The sequence below is a fragment of the Ovis aries genome, chromosome 6 (genome assembly GCF_016772045.2).
Source record: "Ovis aries strain OAR_USU_Benz2616 breed Rambouillet chromosome 6, ARS-UI_Ramb_v3.0, whole genome shotgun sequence".
Classification (NCBI taxonomy): Eukaryota; Metazoa; Chordata; class Mammalia; order Artiodactyla; family Bovidae; genus Ovis; species Ovis aries.
In genome coordinates this window covers 98,499,338-98,523,582 of record NC_056059.1, presented here as the reverse complement: position 1 = coordinate 98,523,582, position 24,245 = coordinate 98,499,338, and the positions used below count along the sequence as shown (strand labels likewise).

Here is a 24,245-nt window from a genome sequence, read left to right as displayed (position 1 = left end):
TATATGAAACATCTCTAAGAAATATAATTTGGCTCTTCTCCTTTAACAAGCGTCCTAAGTAGATTTCTTAATGTTAAATCATTCTTGAAATGAAGTGTACTTTGTTACAGTGTGAATTTTTTTATTACTGTGTTACTGAATTTTATGTCTTAATACTCAATTTTGTCTTTGTTACAAAGACATAGTGAGAATAGAAGAATTCTCCTTTTCTTTTGGTGCTCTTTGCCTTGGAGGGGTTTTAGCATCCAGATTATGCTAGCCTTGTGGAATAACCTGAGAATTTTTCTCCTTCTGTGGGAGAGTCTTTGTTTCCCTAGGTTCCAGCCCGGTTTGGGTACCCATCTCTTCTTCCTTCCAGAGGTGCCCCATGGTAACCACGAGGATATTTTCTTTCTGCTGCTGCTGCTTAGTCGCTTCAGTCGGGTCCGACTCTTGTTTTCTTACACTAGCTCCCAAAGCTCTTCATAAATGGAACTCACCTACTGATCCTTAATAACGCCTGGGCATCATTCAGCTTTCTCAACATTTCCTTGCACAGACCCGGCCTCTGCTAATTTCATGCCACTTGCCTTGCTAAATCCTATACAGTCCATGGAATTCTCCAAGCCAGAATACTGGAGTAGGTAGCCTTTCCCTTCTCCAGGGATCTTCCCAACCCAGGGATGGAACCCAGGTCTCCTGCATTGTAGATGGATTCTTTACCAGCTGAGCCACAAGGGAAGCCCCTGAACTGCCTTGCTAAATCCTAACCATAGAATTTGAGGTAGACGGGATGGGTGTGCTGTTGATTCTGGCAAAACAGAACTAACATTTGAGGCGGACAGTGTGTGTAGCTGCTTGACACCCCTCACTTTACATGATCGTCAGGATCCTGGGAAGCTTTGTTATTTTTCTTATGTAGATGGGAAAAGAAACTTGATAACGTTATATACCAATTAGTGAAGGTGCCAGAATTTGAAACCAGGACTGCTTGACTCCAAAGTGACTGCCGCTTCCACTACAGCATGCCTCACCTCCTCCATTGTGTTCCCAAGCTACAGCCTCCCTCGCTGACCTGTATGTCCTTCGTGCTCCATTAGCAATTACAGACTGTACCACACCATTTATATTACGTATACTCTGTATATTTTGTTGTTTCCTCGGCAGTTTATGTCTCACACAGGGCAGTTATTAACGGAATCTCTGTGCGTGTGCTGATCCGACTCCAAATGTGGGTATCTTTTCTTACTTTATAAAAAGAATAGCGGGAAAAATACAAGGAAAAGGTGACCAAATACCAAGAATTTGGATTTTGTTAGTCTTGGCAGTACACTGTAAAAAAAAAAAAAGTCCCTTTCAAAATAAGTTTAACTCTGAGTGCTGTTCCAGGGGCTTTTTAGCGACCCCTGCAAAAACACTGCCTCAGAAACTAAGAGATTTGGCATTATGTGACGACCGATCACTTTCCCACGCAAGAACATCAAACAGCGGCAAGACACTGGAAATCGCACCTACTGCACAGACTTCCTAACAAGGAAAGCTGGACGGTAAGGCAGTCCCTCCAACCGCAGGCGCGATCCCGCGCTTCGGCCCCCACCCCGCCCCTACCGGGTTCAGCCGGATGGAACATTCCATGCGAAAGGTTTGACAGAGCGCCCACTCGGCGTCACGTGGAGCCGGAGCGCACTCTCGGCGCCTTGCGGGATGACGCCGAGCAGGGTTGCCAAGGGGCGGGGCCAGGCGCCGCGGAAGGGGCGGGAAGGAAGCCGGCCGGGGAGGCGGGGCGGGCCGAGCGGAGGGGCGGGCCGAGAGGGGCGCGCGGGAGGGGAGGGCCCAGCGTATTATGGGATGCGGCGGTGGAATGGCGCTGGGCGCGTGATTTTGAACAAACCCGGGTCTGTGTCTCGGAGGCGCCGCCGCCGCCGCGGCTGCTGGGAGGCCAGGGAGCGCGGCGTGAGAAGGAGGCGGCGGCGCCGCCGGCTTTGGTGAGTGTCAGTCCCCCAGGGTGGGGGGCCCCCTGGGCAGGCGGGCGGGAAAGGGGGCGCGCGGGAGGGGGCGCCGGACCGCCCCCTCCGGGAGCCCGGGCTAGAGGGGTCATGGCGGAGAGCGGGAACCTGCAGTCTTGGGGGCCGCCGCGCCCCATCCCCCGGGCCGCAGGAGGCGGGAGGATCCTCCGGGCTCGGCCCCTTCCCGCCGGCACTCGAGAGGGCGGCTGTCACCCGGCTGGGCCGGCGCTCGGCCGGCAGCCCGCCCTTCCCGGCGATCCGGAGGAAGGGCTCCCGCGGCTGTTGACAAGCACGCTGCGCGGCCGGAGGAGCCGCCGTGTCGGCCCCGGGTTTCTGGGAACCGGTTTGGCTGCTGTGTCATTTTGTACCAGCCCCTCCTTTTCCCTGCTGCCCGCCGCCCCGACCTTCCTGTGCCCCTTTGTAGTGGTGTCTTCTTCGTGTCTGTCCGTTTTCCTCGCGAAGCCCACCGGCCAAATGTCATAATGTTCCCGAGGTGCACGGGGTAGGGAGCGGGCCAGCACTTAGCTTGGCCAAGCAACGGTAAGCACCAAGCGGAGTGCGGGTGGCCGGGGCTGGCGGTGGGGAAGTAAAGTTTACAGATGAAAAAATTGGGAAGGGTGGATACTCTCAGCGTCTAGCCGGCTGCATATAGAAAACGGCGACGGGGTTGGGTGATGATAGCACTTGTTTAAGCCTGAAGCTATCGACTTTTCTATGGAGTTGTCATTCAAGCCAGGTAAGGAAATGAAATGCCTTATTCAGCTTCTACCCTTCTCTTCTTAAACAAACTTCTTGAAAAAGACAGTAGAGTGGCTCTGTTCGAAACCTGGAAATTGAGTTTGCTCATTTCAGATAGATCTTTCAGAGCGTATACTGTAGTTGAATGGTGGGCACAGAATTGACCTTTTAAAAAATGGATGGTTATCAAATCTGAAATTAGCAAAGGTAGCCAATTTAGCTTTTTAGAAAAATTTTATTCTTTTCAGAAGCCATGCAGCTTATGTTTTCTTGTTATTTCTTTGATGATTAAAACATGCCTATCTTCTCTTTTAGTTATTTATTAAACTACATGATGAGAGATGCTGGTGGAGCTGGGTAGGTAATTCTAGGGTCTTTTCTAAAGCACGCTGCTTATTTTCACTGTATCAAAAATTTCAGCGGCAGATTTTTTTTGTTAATTTGATGACTTAGATTCTAAAAACTTTTGCCAAAAAAAATTTTTAACTCTGAGGTATATTTTCTGTATTGTAGAGATTGTTCACTCATGAGTAGGATCCGTACATTTTAAACCTAGTTGCTCTTTGACGTCTTAAACCAATGACAAACGAACTGGAAGTCACAGTGTTTATGGACAGAAATGATCAGAGGAAGTTAAGAGGAAACAGTTCGGAACTTTTGTTTTGAAAACTTAGACGTCGTGACCACTGTATCTGCATAAGAATCAATGCCTGTAAATTTACAAATGTATCCGAGAGGTCTGAAGTGCGGTGGGAAACAGCCCTTTCTGTCAAAAGCGGTGCTGGCGGTGGAGGAAAATGTCAGAGCTGGTGAATGACATTCCAGGTCTTGATCCTGTTGTTGTTTCGTGTCTGCGATGGACACAGCGCATCAAAGGCATTCCATCATCTCTCTCAAGTTGCTGTCCTGAAAGTGGCATAGAGTGGAAGCTCTTGGTGGTCCCTCTGCCCCCTTCCGCTTTTTTTTTTTTCTTTTTTCTTTTGCTCTTCAAAACAAAAGTATGCCGGACTGGGGACCCTGCAGGTAGCGCGATTTCCCCTTCGTGGCGGGGTGAAAGGTCTCGGCGTGGGCTGTGTGTGCAGTGGTGTCTCCCCGAGCATTTGAAGGTTGGCGGGGCCGGCGGGAGGTTTCCCCGGATATGTGGGTGTGCGCCTCTCCGGAGGGGAGGGCCGGGGAGGGGAGGAGGAGGAAGGGGGAGGTTACTGGCGGCGGCGGCGGCGGCCCGGGCTCGGGCTGTCGGGGAAGCTGCTGAGCTGTGATGGTGATGACGAGGTGAAAATGGCGGATCTTTCGAAATACAATCCCGGCCCCTGACATACCAGAGGCGGCGGCCGCGGCGGCGTCGCCACCCGGGACTCCGTCCGCGGCCCCCGGGTTCCCCAGTAGCGTTCCAGGTCCGGCAGACGAGGGGAGGAAGCGGCTGGCCGGAGCCAGCGTGCACACGCAAAAGCAGCACCGCCCGGGCTCGGGATTGCCCGGGACCTTCTGGAGCCCCCACCTCGGAGCCGGAGGGAGGAGAAAGCGGCCGCCGCCGGAGGTAGAGGAGCCAGGGGCTACCCGAGGGCTGCTCCGCTGCGAGGTCGATTTATTTGTGGGGAGGGGTCGGGTGGGCGAAGGATCGCCCCGATGATCAAGGAAGGGCTAGTTTAGAGTGGAAAGGATCGGCAGCCTCGTCATGACATCAACATTATTCTTTTGAGTATTAAGAGGACTCGAGTTTGCTCTTATACCCAAGGCTGCTGCTGAGGCCTAGAGGAACCGCTAGCAGTTATCCTGGTTTCCTGATTGAATGTTTAAAATATCCACTCCAGCGGGTGTTGGTTTGATGATGTCCAGCAGTTTATGGGGTTGTACGTTTCCTTAAGGAGGCCGAACGTTGGCATTTTATTCTGCATTTAAGCTCTGGGTCTTAGATCATAGTCTGTAACTTGTTGGGGTGTGGATGTTCACGTTTTGTGAGCCTGTGGACCAGTTCTGTAATCACTGAAAATGTTGCCTCTTTCTTTGATGGCTCTGTCATCTATAGAGGACTCCTTGGCCCCTGCCATTCGGCAGATGACAGTTGAGATACTGTCCGTCATATCTGATATCCATGTGTTTCCCTGCCTCTCATCCATTTCATGAATTCAGAGAGTAAAGTTATGGAAGATTTTACAGTAGATTTTAGGATCCAAGCGAAATACAGCTTTGGGAGCCCTATTTTGGTTCACAAGTTTTGCCTTCATTGTTAAGAAGGAAGTTCGTGATGACTTGATGCTCACACTTGATATGAGTCAAATTTTAAGTTGGTTAAAGACAAATTGAGACCTCTGTTTTATTTAACCTACTGGACTTTTTAGCCCTTCGTTTCAAGAGCTGGAGAATTGGGCTGATTGAGCTTTTGACAGCCACAGTCTGGTTTTGTTAGGTTGCCTAAAGATCCATGTATGCTTTAGATTGTGCTGCAGATCCTGGACAGTAGTGTTACTGAAAAGTTACATATGAATCACATTTTTATACATTAACTTGGGGCCCTCTGATTTTTTTTTTTCCTCCAGCTTTTGTAGTGGTAGGTTGGGTCAGTTGAAGGTTGAGTATATGAGTAAACAGAGAGATGAATGTTTAAGAAATGTCCCCTGGTCATGTAGCAATGGTTTTCCATATCCAAGTTTCCTACAAAGAGATGATGTCATAGCATGTCATACAGTTTTATTCTTTGTGTGTTCTATTCAGAGAAGAAATATTTTGTGTGTATGTGTGTGTATAGCTTGCACATTGTGTGTCCGAATTTATTCACTAGAGGACTGAGAGACCAAAAGTATTTTTTCAGGGGAACTAACTGAGAGGTACTCAGAGGTTTTAGTTAATGAGTTTTTAAAATCGTTTTTTCCTAATGTTTTATCCAGTAGGAATTTGATTGTTGTTACTGTTTTTTGGTTATAATTCTTACATTGCTGTTGTTTGGTCTCTGCCAGCTCAGCTGCTAAGTCAGTACTAAGAATTTTAAAAATAAAATAAGTGAAAGTCACTCAGTCATGTCCCCAACTCTGCAACCCCATGGACTATACAGTCCCTGGAATTCTCCAGGCCGGAATACTGGAGTGGGTAGCTATTTCCTTCTCCAGGGGATCTTCCCAACCTAGGGATCTAACCCACATCTCCCGCATTGCAGGCGGAGTCTTTACCAGCTGAGCCACCAGGGAAGCCGAGTAAATAAAGAAGCATGCTTATTCAGTGGCTTTTTTTGTTTTTTTTAAATCACCCATTGCCATTGTCTTTTTGTGATTCCTTGTGATTGTCTTTAAAGACCAGTTTTTAGATTATTGTTGAAAGAGTTGCCTTTTAATAGTTAGAAGTGTGTTAGAAAGAGGTGAAGAGTTATGCCAGTGGAGTTAGTCGGGTGTCTTTTTTGGTGGAGGAGCATTGCAGATTCCCACTACTTTTTTTTTTTTCGAATGTTACTATTGGGTTTCTACTGTGTGTCACATACTGTGCTAGGGCTTGTAGACGCCTCAGTATCTTTGCCTCTGCAGACTATTCATGGGGTTCTTGCGGCAAGAATACTGGGGTAGTCTGCCATTCCCTCCTCCAGGAAACTATAACTTTTGGAATCGGTGGAGGTAACATTGGAAGGATAGGTTGGGTAGGGCCGTAATGCAGAAGGCCTTCAGGGTTACAGAAAATGTTTGAGTAGGAGAATGACAGCCTCAGAGGTGCACTCAGGTGAGATAAGTCCTGTAGCTTTTTCTGTGGGATGTGTCGCAGTAAGAGAAGATAAAGGTAAAAAATACAGTAGTTGGCTCTGAGCTTTGGAGATTTAAAAACTCTTGGTTGCAGTGGGAAGGAGATATTGTGATGGATTAAAAATCTTATGGGGAGGGGATTCCCTGGTGGTCCAGTGGTTAGGACTCTGAGCTGTCACTGCCCAGGGCCCTGGCTCAATCTCTGGTCAGCGAACTGAAATCCCACATGTCATGTGGCACAGCCCCCCCCCCCCCCCAAATTATAAAAATTAAACAAGACAGAAGTCAGGAGAAGCTAATTTAGATAGAGAAAGAAGAGAAGAATTTTCATTTGTGCTTTAGCATACCACATAACTATCTTCACAGTAACTCTGCTAGTAAACTGGGGCTTAGAGAGATTAGTGCTTAGGGCTACACGATAAGCAGTGAGGAGAGTCAAGATTTGGAAACACATCTTTCTGATTTGAATCTCCATGTTTTTTCCTCCATGTTAGTCTTACAGCATGAATAATATACAGTCCCCCTTTAAAGGGAAAAAATATTGTGAATTGTCAGGATTGACCTAAATAGTTTCACTGTATTAAAATACTTAACTTTTAGATGTATATAAATTCCTTATGCTTATTGCTTTTAGGGAAGTATAAATGAAATATATACAAAACTATAGAGCCAGTAAAATTTAGGGTAATGAATGATGTTTTGATGAAACGGAAACTTTGCTTGCATAGTCGGTCTGCCATGACTAGAGGTGGAGCTTTCCATATGCTGTGTGTGGGTGTGCGTGCTCAGTCACTTAGTCGTGTCAGACTCTTTGGGACCCCATGGACTGTAGTCCACCAGGCTCCTCTGTCCGTGGAATTCTGCAGGCAAGAATACAGAGGGGTTGCCAGGTTCTAGTCCAGGGGATCCTCCTGACCCCGGGTCGAACTGCATCTGCTGCATTGGCAGGCAGATTCTTGACCACTGAGCCACCTGGGAAGCCCCATGCTGTGTATCATACGATAGATAACTCAACTCCTACACTATTTTTCTAAGTTTGAGTGTCGCAGAACTTTACTCCTTAGATCACCGGTTAGGTGGTTTGACTTCCACGTGGCTTAAATGTATCATTTACCTTGTAAGATTCTTAGATACCTTTTTTCTTTAGCTCACTCTAATTCTGGTACCACTGATGGTGGTAATCCAGAATATACTTAAAAAGAAAATATATTACTGAAATGAAAATACAAACTTCCCAGCATTTCTTCAAGACTCATGTCTTACAGTCCATTGCTCCCAGTTTAGTTTGAGAAATGTAATTCTGTACTTAGTTTTTGAGTTGTTGATGCTAGACCTTAGAAATGGAAGCTAAAATCCAAGTAGTATACTTAACCAGTTAGTGCTGGTGGTAAGCTTTAGATACAAAAGTGTAGTTCTTAAACACCCAGATGTTTCTGTCCCAACATCTGATAAGTTATCTATAATATGGTGGTAGTTCACCACTTTATATTATTATGTGCAAGAGTGAAAATAGTTGTTTACCAGGTTGTCCTCCACCTGTAACTAAGAAAAAGAACAGTGCTTCAGCTCTGGCAATAGTCTCAAAAAAAAAAAAAAAAAATTGAAAGTATGAAAGCATAGAGCATTTGTTGTTTCTATCTTACATTGTTTTTTTGTTGTATTTATTTATTTTAATGTCCTAAATCAGATCCTCCGTTTATCTCTGACTTGAACTAATTACTGTAATAGCCTTGTAACTGGTTTCCCTACCTTCCATCCAATAAAACTCCAAGATGAAGTTAATCCTCCCAAACTATAGCTGTGATCATGCCACTTTTCTGTTGACTTCTGAGGTCTCTGTTGATTTCTAAGGTCTGTCTGGGCAAGGGCTTTGGTTAATTTCTCTCCAGAAAGTTGGGAAGCAATACATATTTGTTAAGTAAATACTGATAAAAATTAAAAAGTAGTTTAAAACTAAAGCTTTAGAAACTTTGTTTTATGAGCAGAAAATATTGGAAGTATGGGAAATGTGTTGTACATTTGCTATTCTTTTCTTTCCATACCTTGAGAGGTAACCCTTCAGATACACGAGGTAAACTACAGCTCCTCTATCTTGTCGGCTTGTGAAGATCCTCTCTTCTCTCTCTTCTTGGAGTGGTCCTCAACACAGGGGTGATGAGGTTGCATGTGCTGGGGCATATCTTCCATTCCTAAGGGATAAAATTAGAGTGATGATTCATGTCACTAGATGGCCAAACCCTTTCCTGCCATGCCCACAAGCTCCTTCTGAGAGTTTTCTTTTAGCGGAGGCCACCCTGCCCTGCATGTGACCCTGATTGAAACAGCTAGGGATGTCTAATCATAAAGCAGTTATTACAATCTGCTCAGTGGCCTGTGAGGTGTGCTGGCTCCAGAACTCTGCACAGCCCATGCTACTTAGAGACCGGCCAGACTGATCAGACCTTTTCTGGTTGGAAGTTTGAACTTTACTCCTACTTCCAAGGGAGACTCCTAGTCCTATAGCTCCTGGTCTCTTTTAATAGGACCAGTCAGAAGAGGACATGCTCTTCCTAATAACAGAGCTTTAAAATACACGAGGAACTAAAAATGCACAGGAGAAACAAATCCACAATCATATTTGAGAATTTTAACAGTCTGTCTCAGTAATGGATAGAAGAGGAAAAAGAAAGACTGGAAGGTCTGAACAGCACTCTCAGCCATTTTGGCCTATTGGACATTTATGGGGCACTCCTCTCAGCAGCCACAGAGCACAGGTTCTCTTCCAACTGTTCACCAAGGTGGGCCATGCGCTGAGCCTCCAACAAGTCTCCAAATGTCATCTCACAGTGGAAATGGTAGAGTATTACACTCTCTGACAATGGTAGGAGTAAATTAGAAATTGATAATAAAAGGTAGAAAAGTCCCCAAATATTTGGGGATTAAATAGCACACTTCTGTATTTTCCATGTGTCTAAGATGGAATCACAAGGAATATTAGGAAAGATTTGAAGTGAATGATAATAAAAACATTGAGATTAGCAGAATGCAGTTAAAGCAGTGTGGGGGGAATTTTTAACACTAAATGTTTATTTTAGGAAAGAAGAAAGGTTTAAAATCAATGATCTAAACCATGTGTTGGCAAACTTTCTGTAAAGGGACAGATGGCAACTATTTTAGGTTTTGTAGACCCCTCCCCCAACTATTTACAAATGTAAAAATCATTCTTAGTTGGAGAATAATACATAAATGGACTATGGTCTTAATTTGATCTGTAGGCTATGGTTTGTTGAATCCTGATCTGTGCTTCCATTTTAAGCTTCTAGAAGAAACAAAGTAAGCAGAAGGAAGGAGATAAAGATAATGGTCAATTAAGTTAAAAATGGACAAACTGTTGGGAAAAGTCAATGAAGCCGAAATGATTCTTGAGAAGATCAATAAAACTGAAAAATCTCCAGACTGATAAGAAAAAAAAGGAGAAAAGACAGAAACTACCAAAATAAGAAATGAAGAGTTGCCACCTCTACAGACATTGAAATAATACTATGTGTAACATTATGCTAATAAATTTGGCAACTTAGAGGGATGGACATATTCCTTAAAAGATACAAACTATCAAATATCAAAGGTCATTTGAAAGAAAAAGATAACCCGAATAACCCTACATCTATTTAAGAAATTGAATTTATAGTTAAATAGATGGCTTTACTGGTGAATTCTAACAAACATTTCAGGGGGAAATAGTAACAGTTCCATGTAGATGCTTCTTGAAAATTGAAAAAGGGCAATGTCCCAGCTTATTTTGTTAGACTGGCATTGTCGCCAGAGAGCCACTACAAAAAAACTACAGACTAAGAGCTCTTATAAGTGTAGACAGAATTAATAAGGTATTAGCCAACAGAATTTGGCAATATATATAGAATATAATTATATATAATTTTACTGAGTAAGGTTTATTTCAGCAGTGCAAATTGGCTTAATAAAATCAATATAACTCAGAAACTAAAAGAGAAAATGGGTTTCCCTGATAGCTCAGTTGGTAAAGAATCCACGTGCAGTGCAGGAGACACCGGTTCAATTCCTGGGTTGGGAAGATATGCTAGAGAAGGGATAGGCTACCCTCTCTAGTATTCTTGGGCTTCCCTTGTAGCTCAGCCGGTAAAGAATCTGCCTGCAGTGTGGGAGAGCTGGGTTGGGAAGATCCCCTGGAGAAGGGAAATGCTACCCACTCTGGCCTGGAGAATTTCATGGACTGTGTAGTCCATGGGGTCGCAAAGAGTCAGACACAACTGAGTGACTTTCACAAAGGAGAAAAAGCCATATGTTTATCTCACTAGTTGCAGGAAAAAAAACATGATTAGGGATCCATTTGAAAAAAGAAACAACTACACTCTGGCACTATAAGTTGCCTTCCTCAACCCAACAGCGAATTTATGAAAAACCTACAGCTAAGATTAAGACTGGAAACAAGGTAACATGTCTGCACTTACCGCTTTTATGCAACATTCTGCTGGAGGTCCTAGCCTGTTTGGCAAGGCAAGAAAAGAAACAAAAGGTGTGCAGGCTGGAAAGGAAAAACTACAGGTTGTTGTTATTATAAATAATAATACAGAGAATTATTATTCTCAAATAATATGAATTATCTTTCTAAAAAATCTACACAAGATTTAGTGAGTTTAGCAAGGTTGTAAGATACATGGACAATGTAAAATAGTCAGCTGAATTCCTATATACTAGCAACAACCAACCAGTTGGAAAATAAGGCCATTTACAATACATCAAAAAACACAAAACACTTAGGGATAAATTTACCAAAATATATACAAGGCCTAAACACTTGAAGTACAAAACACGTTGCTAAAATAAATAAGTAGAGAGGTATACTGTTGGGAGACAGCTCCCCATGGATCTCTCTAGTTTTGTACTGTTACAGGAGAGGCAGTGACAGCTTTCTCCAGGATGTTTGTATAGCATAAAGCCTTGGGTAATCGAGTTAGTGACTCCTGTCGTAGCAGAGGGCAGGTTTGCTTATACGTCCAGTGTCATAAAGATAATATCTCCCTTTGGACAAAGGGCAGGTGTGCTTCAGCCCATGAGAAACGATTCAGGTTCCTTAGGCTCAGGGTTCCTCAGTGTAAACCCACTGCCTGCACAGCATACGCCTGGGCACCTCTCCATGTCTGCCCTGTGGGACACGGGGGCAACAAGGGAACCAAGACACACACGGTGCTTCCATTCCTTGCCGTGCTGGGTGTGATAAGTCCCCGTCTCTGTTCTAGGACAACCGCGGCGTCTGCCAGTCTCCACGAAACAGTGGCAGGCAGCTTTGTTAGCCTGCAAGGAGAGTCTAGAGTCTCAACTGCCTCCCAGTTCTGGACAGTTTTAAGCCATAAGCATAAAGTGCTGACATAGACGTGGCTTCTTGAAAGAGGAAAGATGAGCGCCTTGAAGGCTGGGCTAGGGGATCTGCAAAGACTGGCATCTGGTAGGGAATGCTCTCACCCACGTGGCAGGCAAGGGTGGTGGGGGCAGGAGGAGTAGGAGCCCTTCCCTGTTCTACCTCCTAGAATCTTCAGGGATTGAGCTGAGAGGTGGCCTGGATGATGCTTGCTTTGGTTGCTGTACACTCCACTCCATGGCCCTAGCCGAAAGGCAGTTAGGCTGTAGCTGCTGAGTCCAGGAGTCCCCCAGGCCAAGAGAAGGATCTCAGAAGTGAGGATTTGGGTGGACTGAAAACATTAGTAATTTGTTCAGTTGAGCTGTGAGTGTGAGTGGATGAAACTGAAAGTAAATGCACTGTCAGGCCACCATCGCCCTCTGTGGTGTGACCTCTCCTCCTCTAACACCTTGACTTCAGGTCTGAACCTGCCGGGGGAAATTTAGGGAGAAGAGAGTCAAACTTAATGGTTGCATTGGGTAGTGACACCCAAGTCATCCTCCTCCTCCTCCTCGTTCTTTGTCGGGTGGAATGTTGAGAAACAGCTGATAGGGCTTGGACAAGGTTTGCAGTAGGAATGGGAAGCTGATGTGCCACTGTGTGTGTGTGTGGCGGGGGAGTGTAGTTGGTATTGATGTTTCAGCAAGCCTGTTCCATAAATACCTTGTTCTGAAAGTGCGGGAAGGGGACTCTACTGACCAGGACGAGCTGAATCTAGAGAAGTGCTCATACTTTGGGATCCCCCAAACCCTAGTGATTTCCTCTGAGCTATAAGTTACTGCAATTGATGATGTTGTAATATGCATAAGGAACTCACCCAACTCAATAAGAAGATTAAAAACCCCAGTCCTTTTTTGTAATTGGCAAAAGACTTAACACACAGGTACTTTAAAAAAGAAGATATACAAATAGGTAATATTCATGTGAAAAGGTGCTCAACATATTTAGTCATCTGAAGATGACAAATGAAAACCACGATGAGCTATCACTTTACACCCACTAGAATGGCTGAAGTTAAAAAGACTGACAAAACCAGATGTTGGTGAGGAAGTGGAGCAGCTGGAAATCCCATGCATTGCTGGTAGGTGTACAGAATGGTACAGCTAAGTTGGGAAATAGTCTGGCATAATTCATTCAAAGTTTAAAATTGTCGTTGTTTACTCACTAAGTTGTGTCCGACTTTTGCAACCCCTTGGACTGTAGCCCACCAAGCTTCTCGGTTCCCAGGCAAGAGCACTAAAGTGGGTTGCCATTTCCTTCTCCAGGGGATCTTTCTGACCCCAGGATTGAACCGCTTCTGCATTGGCAGGCAGGTTCCTTACCACTGAGCCATAAAGGAAGCCCAAAGTTAAAAGTAAATTTCCCTTATGATCCATCAAGTCCACATCTAGGTAATTATTCAAAAGAAATGAAAATGTCTATCCACAAAAACCTCGAATGATTTTTAGCAATATTATTCATGATAGTCCCAAACAACGAACAGTCAAAATGTCCATCCACAGATGAATGGATAAACAAATAGTGGTGGATTCATCCAATGGAATATTACTCAGCAGTAAAAAGGAACTGAGCTACTAATAAATGTAAGAATAAAGATAAATCTCAAAAAGTATGCTAAGGGGAGAGGCTCATCCTTTATACCGTGGGTTTATATGTGTGATTCCATCTTTGTGAAGTTCTAAAACGGGCAAAAAAGGCAACACTAGTGAAGTTGTAGAATAGACCAGTGGTTGTGTAGAGTAGGAATGTTGGGGTAGAGGGTTGACTGTAAAGGAGTAGACTTATTTTTTAAGGCAGTAAATTGTGTGATTAAAATTATGAACTTTGGTATCATAAAACATATCCTGAGTTTGAGTTCTGGCTCTATCATTTACAAGCTATGTGACCTTGGGCATAGAGTTTAACCTTTCTAAGTTTCCTCATCTGTAAAATGGTGCATCTTGGAGTTGTTATCAGGATAGGTTAAATTATGCCATCACTGGTAGGTAGTAAATGCTCAATAATGATGATTAATTTTGGCAGTATTAGTTTTTATTAGTGCTACTCAATTATAATTTGCCACTCATGTCTGTTAACTATTAATCTTGGAATGGGTATTGCATTTTTATATTAAAAAAAAAAGGTGAAAGAAAGAATTACTGATTAGGTTGCTGTGAATCTTTGATGTACTCTGGGCAAATAACTTGTTTGGTGGTGGTGGTTTAGTCACTGAGTCGTGTACAACTCTTTTGTGACCCTGTGGACTGTAGCCTGCCATGCTGCTCTGTCCATGGGATTTCTCGGGCAAGAATACTGGAGTGGGTAGCCATTTCCTTCTCCAGGGAATCTTCCCGATGCATAGATCAAACCCACGTCTCCTGCATTGCAGAAGGATTCTTTACTGCTGAGCCAGCAGGGAAGTCCAAATAAGATATGTAGTCAGTCATAAATATGAGATACTCTTTAATATGTGAAGATAATGGTACTGACTCTTCTACTGGAAGTTTTTCATGACCTTTGGCTGAAAACATCACAGTTCTGATTTGTGATCTGCTTATTATCATTACCATCTTTTTTTTCCTTTATGGGAACTGGTTGTATACCTCTTAAATGGTTCCCTTTTTGACATTCTAAATAGCTGAGGAGGAGTTGAGAATCTTTTTTCCAAATAAAAATTTCTTTAATATGAAGCTGATGGATCAAACTGGGGACTTATAACCCATTTGACCTACAGTTGCTGAGGTGGCTTACTCTAGAAACTTCTTTAACATCAATTTGCATATTTAATGGATTTTTATAAATAACATAGTAACCTCATTTTAGGACCGCTTTCACTAGAGTTTCGACTATATTTTCTAATACCTGTTTTTATTTAAATCTTTATTTCCTTGTGCAAATCAGAAGTTTTCAAGTGTTGTTAGTAGAAAACCCTAGAACTGGGAAGAAATAAGATGATCAGACATGTCAAAGATTAAAAGGTTTTATTTATGAGCAGGAATTGGAAAGGAGTTTCCTGTAATTATGTATTGCCTGAATGCAGTATACTTTAGATTGAGACATGGTAAATGAGAATGTTTGCTTCTAGTTTTGTGTCCCGTAAGACTTATATTTCAAATTTTTGAAGGTTGAGAATTTGTTGAAATGTTTTAACACAGATACGCATTAGGAATATTCTTCACTCAGCTATACCTCAGTAGAAATTTTTGTCATTTGCATTTTCTCTTGGCTTATTTTTTTTCTCTTGTATGTGTTTTGAAACATAGTAATTTATTCATTTTTTAACTTTTATTGCAGCACCTGATCAACTCTTTCGAAGGAGAACGATCATGGAGGTGGTGCCAGCTGAGGTGAATAGTTTGCTTCCAGAGGAGATAATGGACACTGGTATAACTTTAGTGGATGATGATAGTATTGAGGCTGTTATTGTTTCATCCCCAATTCCCATGGAGACAGAACTGGAAGAAATTGTCAACATAAATTCTACTGGTGACTCTGCAGCCACGCCCATTTCCACGGAACCAATCACAGTGCACAGTAACCACACTACCCGAGTTGCAGTGAACACCACAGTCACTAAAGCAGATTCTAATACCACAGTGAAACCAGCTTTTCCAAGTGGCCTTCAAAAACTTGGTGCTCAGACTCCTGTGACTATATCAGCCAATCAGATTATTTTAAACAAAGTATCACAGACATCTGATCTTAAACTTGGCAATCAGACCCTTAAACCAGATGGACAGAAGTTAATTTTAACAACTTTGGGCAAGTCTGGTTCACCAATTGTTTTAGCACTACCCCATAGCCAACCCCAGGCTCAGAAAGTTACAACTCAGGCCCAGTCAGGAGATGCTAAGTTACCACCGCAGCAAATTAAAGTAGTTACCATTGGAGGGAGGCCAGAGGTGAAACCTGTCATTGGTGTCTCAGCATTGACCCCAGGAAGTCAACTGCTTAATACTACAACTCAGCCCTCTGTGTTACAGACCCAACAGTTAAAAACAGTACAGGTAAAAAAAAAAAAAAGAGGGGGCTTCTTAATGAAAATGCATGTTAAATATTAAATTGATTCATAGTTGTATGTGTAGGGTGATAAATGCATAGTTGTTACTGAATCCTGTTGAATGTTGCTTTTAGTAATTGTGCTTTTTTTTTTTTTTTGTAAAGTCTTTGATATGTCTAATGCTTTTGATAATTTCTGCCAGAGAACTTAGAACTTAATTGTGGTTAAATTCCAATGTGTAGTGTATTTATAGCTTTTTACTCATTTTGAAACACATTTTATTCTCAGTCGTAGTTTGAGTCCAAGGATGTTCTGCTGGTGTAAAGATGGCAGAGTTGATGCTGGGCTGTCAAAAAATCATTCAGACATGATATTTTCAGCTAACAGATGGCCAAAGTCTAGGAGAAGTTGCTGCTCTGAGAAACCGTTCGAGCCAGCAGTAGTGCAAACCAGCCAGTATGTGCCTCTTTGGAATTTACTGTCCCCTGCATCACTCATATTTGCAGTGTAGAAAGACAGTGCTGTGTGACGGAAGGTTTAGAATTGGACCAACTGGACTTCAGTCACATTTCTGCAGGACTGACTGTGCTGTGGAACTTTGGACAGGCTACTTATTTTCTCTGAGTTTTTTACTTTAGCTATAAGATGGCTATTTGATCATGACGAAACACGTAAGATCAATACTTGGTATGGTTCTCTAAACACTGAAGATCCTTCAAAATAGTACCCATTGTTAGTATGAGTAGAAACCCAAGCTAGAAGGTTATCAGAACATATGTTAAGTGGTTGCCCATTTTTCGTGTCCAGGTAGGCCTTTCTAGGTCAGCACTATGCTTAGAAATACAGTGATCCATTTAAGACCAGGAAACACAAATGCATCTCCTGTTTTAAAGAGTTGGCTTTTAGAAAAAAGAAGAAGGCATGAGAACTAAATGCATAAAAGGAAGGGAGGAAGGTTTGGGGAATTATCCACTCTCAGCTGATACTAGAAAAAATGTTTTTGTTATTATGTTGGCAAAACAGAATCTTATTTTTCGTGGGCTTTTTATTTAAGAATTTCATACGATTTCTCAGACTTTATATATAATTTGCCCATGTCTCTTTTGCCACTGTTAAACACTTAATGTTCTTTGCTTTCTTATTCACAATCATCTCTCACTTATCTCTGATTTCCTTTTACTTCTTTTGATGAGGATCTCTTGAATGAGATCCTGTCACCATCAAGCACCTTGTCCTCAACTTGTCCTTTTAAAAATCAGTTGTGAAACTTGTTTTTACTGGTTTACCAGAGTTTGTCTGGCTTTGGGGATGTGGATGATAGCCATGTTTATAAGATACTGATAATGTAAATCAGAATGTTGTGGGTTTTTTTCCATTTAATAGAGCGTGTATACATACTGTTTGTAAGACCAGTTTACTTGTACCCACTAGTTTTCTTCTATAATCCCCCAAGTACCAACAATAAAAACAAAAACGGGGGTCTAATTTTTATAACTTCTCTTATTGTCATTACCTTTATAACATGTGATTCTATTTATTTAAAAAGAACTTCTATTTAAAAAACAAAGGAAACCGCATTTAGAATATTGTTCTTCTTGGCCAGTTATTTTTAGGCAACTCAAATCTTTTCAGCTCATGAGTAGCCTCTAAAGCTCTGAGGCTCAGAAAAAAACAAGCAAAAAGCTACATGCCTATCTGTATCCATTTTAGGTACCAGAGTGTTTGGTTTAGTATTACATAGTGTGTATGATCATCTCATTTTTTTTTCCCCAGATGGTCCTCAGCATTGTCTTAAGTTTAATTGGATTGAAGCTGTTAGGGAGTGGACAATAGGAAAGGGTGGAAGAAGGAGACCCATCTTGAAAAATGAAGGAAAGAGGTGACAGTTGAAACCAGAGGCAGTAACAGAGATAGTTACACCTAATTACAGATACATAAACCCCTTCCTATGATTCGTCTGCATAGTATGTAAGGATAATAAATAATTAGCAGTCTTGAACAACATAACTCCTTATTAGTTCCTAAATCTGTACAACACAGTGCCCGAAATTACCTGCATGTATTATTTGATCACATATTTGGCAGTCTTATTTGTAAATATCCTTTTCTGATTCATTTTTGTGTTAATCTGTTAATTAGATACATTTGTTTAAAAATGATCCTTTATGCTCTGTTCTATTTAATAAAACTAAGTTTCTCCTAGGGTAGTTTAATTCATGATACAAAAAGCAAGGTTCCTTAACAGAACTGGAAATCCTTATTTTCAGCTATGCTCCATTAAAGAAACAAAACCACACGGGCAAGTTAAGATTGTTCGTTTGAATAATTAATGAGCTTTTGATAGTATTGTTTACATTTTTTTCCTTGTTGGTAAGTATTTGTGTTGTTGTGTGATTGTGAAAATCAGTTAAAAATGGGGAAATACTTTAAGTTCCCAAACTGTAGCTAAGATTATTTTTTGCAAGATACAGATTTCCAAAAATATCAGGACCTCTGCCTCTTGAGATTCTTAATACTAAGTCAATAGACAACCTATTCTAACTTACTTTAGAGTTCTGGGCCTGTAAATACACTTGGGAAATATTTCCCCTTTATGTCTCTCAAATAGCATCAGTTTTGTAAAGTACAATTATGGATTTATTTGGGTATGTCAGAGTTTTGCAGTCTGGATATTTTTTAATATGTAGTTGTAGATCTCTCTGGTTTGTTTTTTTAAAGGTGGTTTGTATTTCCTGTACATTTTGTTTTGTCAGTAATGTGTTCTGAGTGTAAGGAAGTAATTTATTCTAGATGGAAGAAGATATGTTTTTAAGTTTAATTTATAGTTAGAGTACAGAGCTGATGTTTACCTGGTTCTGTGATCAGTTGCAGCTTCTAGTATGTTTTGTAATTTAAGTTGGTCATGTTTGTTCATTTTGAGTTATTATTTCCAATAATAGTACTTTCAGGGCCTCAATTTTCATATCTGCCAAAGGTAAAGTTAATATTTAATGTCCTTCCTGCTGTGAAAATTTGTGATTTTTGTCATTGCTAAATTTCTGCTTCTGGCTTTTAGAAAAAGCTTTTCTTTGCATACATTGATAATTTAAATACAAAAACATCAGTAATTCTACATTCCTTGACTTGTGAAGAATTTTAGTTCAGGGCAACAATGGACCATGTATTATGTAAAATCAGAGGTGAATAAAACATAGACTCTCCCTTCAAAGAATTTATAGTCTAGTAAACTATAGTAAATCATATTTTAGTCAATAATATTTCAGAGGCTTCACCTTCAGAATAGTCTTTGTTTTGCCAAACATATCTCTTTGTATCCTAAGGCATTAACTTGTGCAGTTTTTATCTGCCCCTGATACATAGATCTAAAGTTGAAGATGAAGTCATAAGCCTGTCTTTAATGTGGGTTTATATTTTGCTTCCAGGGGCCAGTGAGATTATATTTACAGATGTCTTTATCATTTGCACTATGCTTTCTTATGTATTCTACTCCATCTTTTATTATTGAATAATTTGTTATTTGGAAAAGAATACTGCTATGCCATTTTTTAGTTTCATTATTATTTAACATTTATTTTAAACATTATTTTTAAAAATTAATTTGGTTTTCATGATATGCATATGTCTCAGAGACTAAGATAAGGATTTGAAATAAAATTCAAAGGTATTATTGCATAATGGCTTAAGGATGTGATATTAGTATTTGGGTGAATGGCTGCATTTTGAATGTTTTTAATATTAATACTGAGATATGTTTTTGTTAATTGAGCTGGTTTCACATGTACTTCTGTATATCAGTCTTGTCTAATTTTGATTGAGTAGGTGTTTTATAGAAAAATGGTTTTCATAGTTATTTATATATTTCAGATTGCTAAGAAGCCTCGAACACCAACCTCTGGTCCAGTAATCACGAAGCTGATCTTTGCAAAACCAATTAATAGTAAAGCAGTTACAGGACAGACAACTCAAGTATCACCACCAGTCATTGCAGGTTATATTTCTTTATAGTTTGTTAAGCTTTCCTTTCCTTTAGTTTTAAAAAAGGCTGTTCCATCACCTTGAAATGTTTCAGTGTTTGTTACTGTAAATCACACTGGTTAACGAGATACATTACACTTGTTAAATGTGTGCTTTAAGCAAAATGCCTCATCTCAAAATCAGTCCATCGCTTCGTGTCCTTAGTTTTTGGTATACCTTTGGGAGAAGTGACGCCTCAAACTCTGATCATACCAGCTAACATTTGCATAATGTTTACTGTGGGCCCCATGCTGTTCTTAGCCCTTCACAAAGAGTGATGTATTTAATTCTCTGGCAATCCTACGGGATAGGTTCAAGTAACATCCCCATTTTGCCAGTATGGGAACAGGCACTCAACTAGTAAATGGCCAAGCTGGGATTTGAATCCAGGCAGTTTGTCTTCCGAGCACATGCAAAGCCTAGTAAGTTTAAAGTAGTATATGTAATTGTATAGTATCTCATGGTTTCTGTTTGAATTTTTGGTTTCAGTGTTTTAATATTTTCAGTATGCAATTGTCTGTGAAACAAAAAATTGTCGTGACAATAATAATTACTTCAGTGCGAACAGCATTTTAGTTGATTACTTTTACCAGCAAATTCTTTAGTGTGGCCCAATTCTTTTATTATATACATTAAAATTTGTCATCACCAATAAAACCTCCAAAATCTTGATTTTTGAGTATTTCATTCTCTTTATTGTTCTAGTTCATCTGCCTTTGTACTTCCAATCTGGCAGTTCTTTCACTTTGAAATCTCTGATCTATTAATTCTTCCACTCATTAATAACGAATTCTTTTCTGTCCTTAAATTCATCTCTATTCAACACAGAGTTCATAACCCATCATTATTGCTCCCTGAAAACACCGTTGATTTTCTTTTCACTCTCTTTCCATACTGGCCCAGCTCTCTTATTTCTTCTTGACTGGCAGGTACCTCAGTGCTTCTAGAGAATATCACACAGCCATGGTACAGCCCCAAGGACTGTAGCCCAAGGGCTCCCGCGCCCAGGGAGTTTCTCAGGCAAGAATACTGGAACTGGTTGCGGTTTCCTGCTCCAGGCCACAGCGGCTGGTCTTTAATTCAGAGCTACGCTAACACTACTCCTTTCACCATTTAGGAGTTCATTTCTACTTTCCATTGTGCTAGGAGCTTACGGAAGCATCTCTGGGTGGTAGACTTTGACTAGAGACTTTCAAATGCTAATTACCCATTTCCACAATGTGTATTTTTTATGAAGGTACTTCAAATGTTAACAAACCATCCCTGGGGTATGTATTAAAGCCACCTAGTACTGTCTTTCCCTGTTGACTGAGATGGTAAAGAAAGAGTGCAGAAAACCTGGGTTTGATCCCTGGGTCGGGAAGATCCTCTGGAGGAGGAAATGGCAATCCACTCAAGTATTCTTGCCTGGAGAATCCCATGGACAGAGGAGCCTAGCGGGCTACGGTCCATGGGGTCACGAGGAGTCTGATACGACTGAGCAACTAAGCATTTTTATAACAGTAGGCAACTCTGAAGTCAGTGGCAAAGACTTAATCGTTTTCCCGAGGCTTTGAATTATTTGCAGGGAGGCTTCTCTTTTGTAGCAAGTGAGAAAAGGCCTGGGGAGGTGGTTGTTAGAGGACAGTGTTGGGTAAATTCTCCTTTTGTTCTTTTTCTTTTGGTCTTCAGTAGAGATTTGGGGTTATACAGGATGCTGTGTCTTGAGGGCTGTCATGGGAGCTAGGTATAGTCCCAGAGGAAAAATTGGAAAGGGTTTAGGTTTAGAGCTGCCTTAGGAACTGGGCTTCAGTTGGCTGAAAATGAGTAAGGCTTGGGTATACTGGTGATAAAGGGACCACCAGACCCTTGGAAGGTAAGGTGGGTGGAAGTGGTTAACTAGGAGGACTGTCTCAGTGTAAAGTTCTTTACTATTTTTGAGTTTGAGAGCATCCCTTAAAACTTTTAATCACAAGTGGGGCAGGGGGAGTTGTATGCTAAATAATTGTAGTTTTTCAGAAGTGTATCTGAGTGAATATTTGGTAATGTCAAGATTGTACCTCTCACATTTGACTGTAATGGATGTCATTGCTGGGTCTTTGGGTTATTTACAGTGTGTTCCACACTAATCATAGCTTTACCTTTTAATTACAGACATTAACCCTCCCAAAATGCATAGGGACAGACTTCTGTTAAATTTCACTAGGGTTAAGTTCAGTTTGGAGGGATAATTTCAACTGGTAACTAGTAGTTCATAGCTTTTAAAATTCATGTAAGCCAAATTTAAACCACCAAAATAGCTCTCCTGTTGAACTGTCTTATCGAGGCGATTCCATTGTCTTTAAGTTGTAGCTAATGATCTTTCAATGGAGAAGGCAATGACAACCGACTCCAGTACTCTTGCCTGGAAAATCCCATGGATGGAGGAGCCTGGTAGGCTGCAGTCCATGAGGTCGCTAAGAGTCTGAGCGACTTCACTTTCACTTTTCACTTTCATGCATTGGAGAAGGAAATGGCAACCCACTCTGGTATTCTTGCCTGGAGAATCCCAGGGACAGAGGAGCCTAGTGGGCTGCCATCTATGGGGTCGCACAGAGTCAGACACGACAGAAGTGACTTAGCAGCAATCATCTTTCAAACTACATTTAGACTGCTTTTTAAGATTTTTGGGCTTCTCTTGGAAGATGAAAATCATTTTTCTTTCTTTCAGTCAAGATGAACTTAATGTTTATAAAATTGACTTTTCTAAAATGCTGATCTTGTCACTCCTTGCTTAAAATCTCCTTGGTCACATCCATTTCTTTTCCATATCCTGGCCTTATATCATCAGGTATAGGTTCAAATGCCAGAGCTCGCTTAGCATTAAAGTCATTTATTATCTAATATATACCTTTTTCATTTTCACCTTCTGTTCGCTCCAGGCCTATTGATGTAACTTATTTCTAAGAGGTCATCAAATTGACCATGTTCTCTTAGAACTTAGGCTCTTGGCAATGTTGGGTTTACCAGAAATGATTGTTGTTTTTGCTTCCCTCATGGCTAAGTCATCCATTTTATCTTTGGATTATCTCCACTGTCCCGTAGTTTTTTGATCCTTAGGTTAGCAAGGTACTCTTTCTCTGACCATCTCCTACGTATTTCCATAAAACTTGGTTCTGCCTACCAAATACTTGAATACTTCTGTTACATTTCACAGTGACTTTTAGTGTTTGTGTTAGTCTTAATGTATTGTAAAACTTGATTTCTTACCTGTCTGTCTCCCCTACTACACTTAAGATTTCTCTCAATAGTAGTTTTAGATTTTGTTTGCCATTTAGTTTTTTTAAATTATTTTTAAAAATTGTGATAAATATGCATAATATGAAATTGACCATTTTAACCATTGGTGGCTTTAAGTATATTCATGCTGTTATGCAACCATCATCACTCTCTAGGACTTTTCATGTTGCAAAACTAAATCTCTGTATCCATTAAACTACAACTTCTCAATTTCTTCCTTCTCCCAGCCCCTAGCAGAGACTTTCTGTCTCTATCAATCTGACTTTTCTGTGTATCTTGTATAGGTAGAATCAGACAGTGTTTATCCTTTTATGACTAGCTTTTTATGAGTCTCTGGTACCTCCAGTTTCTGGTACATAATGTGTTCAGTGAATGTGTATTGTTGAGTGAATGTGTATATCATGGAGGCAGTGTGGTGTGGTATGTTGGAGGAGCTATTTGGAGACTTGGGTTTTGGTCATGGTTCTTCTATTAATTTTCTCCCTGATCTTGGGTAAATATATTTTCTGTTCCTCTTATTTCTTTCTATAAAATGTTGATCATTTTATAGAACTATTGTATAGTATTGTATAGTTCTATAAAATATAATAATATAGAATATTATAACCCATCACTTCACGTGACTTTTGAGATGGTTAAATGAGGTACAGAGGTCCTCATTGTCAGAGCTTGCAAGGTAACAAGTTGCTATATTAGAGTAAACTTCATCAGTTAAAATATTTGATAATGAATTAATCTCTTTAGATTTAGTCCTGGCTCAGGTAAGCTAGCTCCTGCCCCAAGCCTGTCCTGTCTGTAGCTTTTTGGATTATGTCTCTTGTTTCTTGGAGAATACCTGACAGCAGAGTGTGAAATGCCTTACAAATGGATTTCATAGTGAGACTGTGACTTGTATATGTTTGTGTGTCTGTATGAAGAGCCAAGGATACATGGGGATTTGGACATTAATCAGGAGAAATGCTATCTGGGTGAAAAAAAAGTAGCCCTTCAAAAGAGAGTAATTTGAATTTTAAAGGATGTAGAGGGTTATTGGGAAAATTGATGAAATCCTGAGATATTTTTTCAGAAATCATCTTCTGTGTCATCATCTCCCCATCAAATAGGATGTGTCATTGTGCTGTCATATTAATTTTCAG

At 41.0% G+C, this 24,245-nt stretch overlaps 1 protein-coding gene across 22 annotated transcripts in view; it reads left to right on the top strand.

Annotated features, from left to right (window-relative positions):
* The window catches only part of LIN54 (lin-54 DREAM MuvB core complex component), an 83,750-nt gene that overhangs the window by 18,177 nt on the left and 41,328 nt on the right, over positions 1–24,245 (top strand). For 2 of the 22 annotated variants that reach the window (XM_060417356.1, XM_042251567.2), the window contains exons 1-4: positions 1,935–2,525; positions 3,039–3,080; positions 15,132–15,844; positions 19,702–19,825. In XM_060417356.1, coding sequence (XP_060273339.1) covers positions 3,065–3,080; positions 15,132–15,844; positions 19,702–19,825 — 853 coding nt within the window. In that variant the 5' untranslated portion in view covers positions 1,935–2,525; positions 3,039–3,064. Of the gene's footprint in view, positions 1–1,814; positions 2,526–3,038; positions 3,081–3,775; positions 3,830–3,947; positions 4,261–15,131; positions 15,845–19,701; positions 19,826–24,245 lie in introns of those variants that run through there. The other 20 variants (XM_060417357.1, XM_060417348.1, XM_060417355.1 and 17 more) reach the window with 18 other exon arrangements.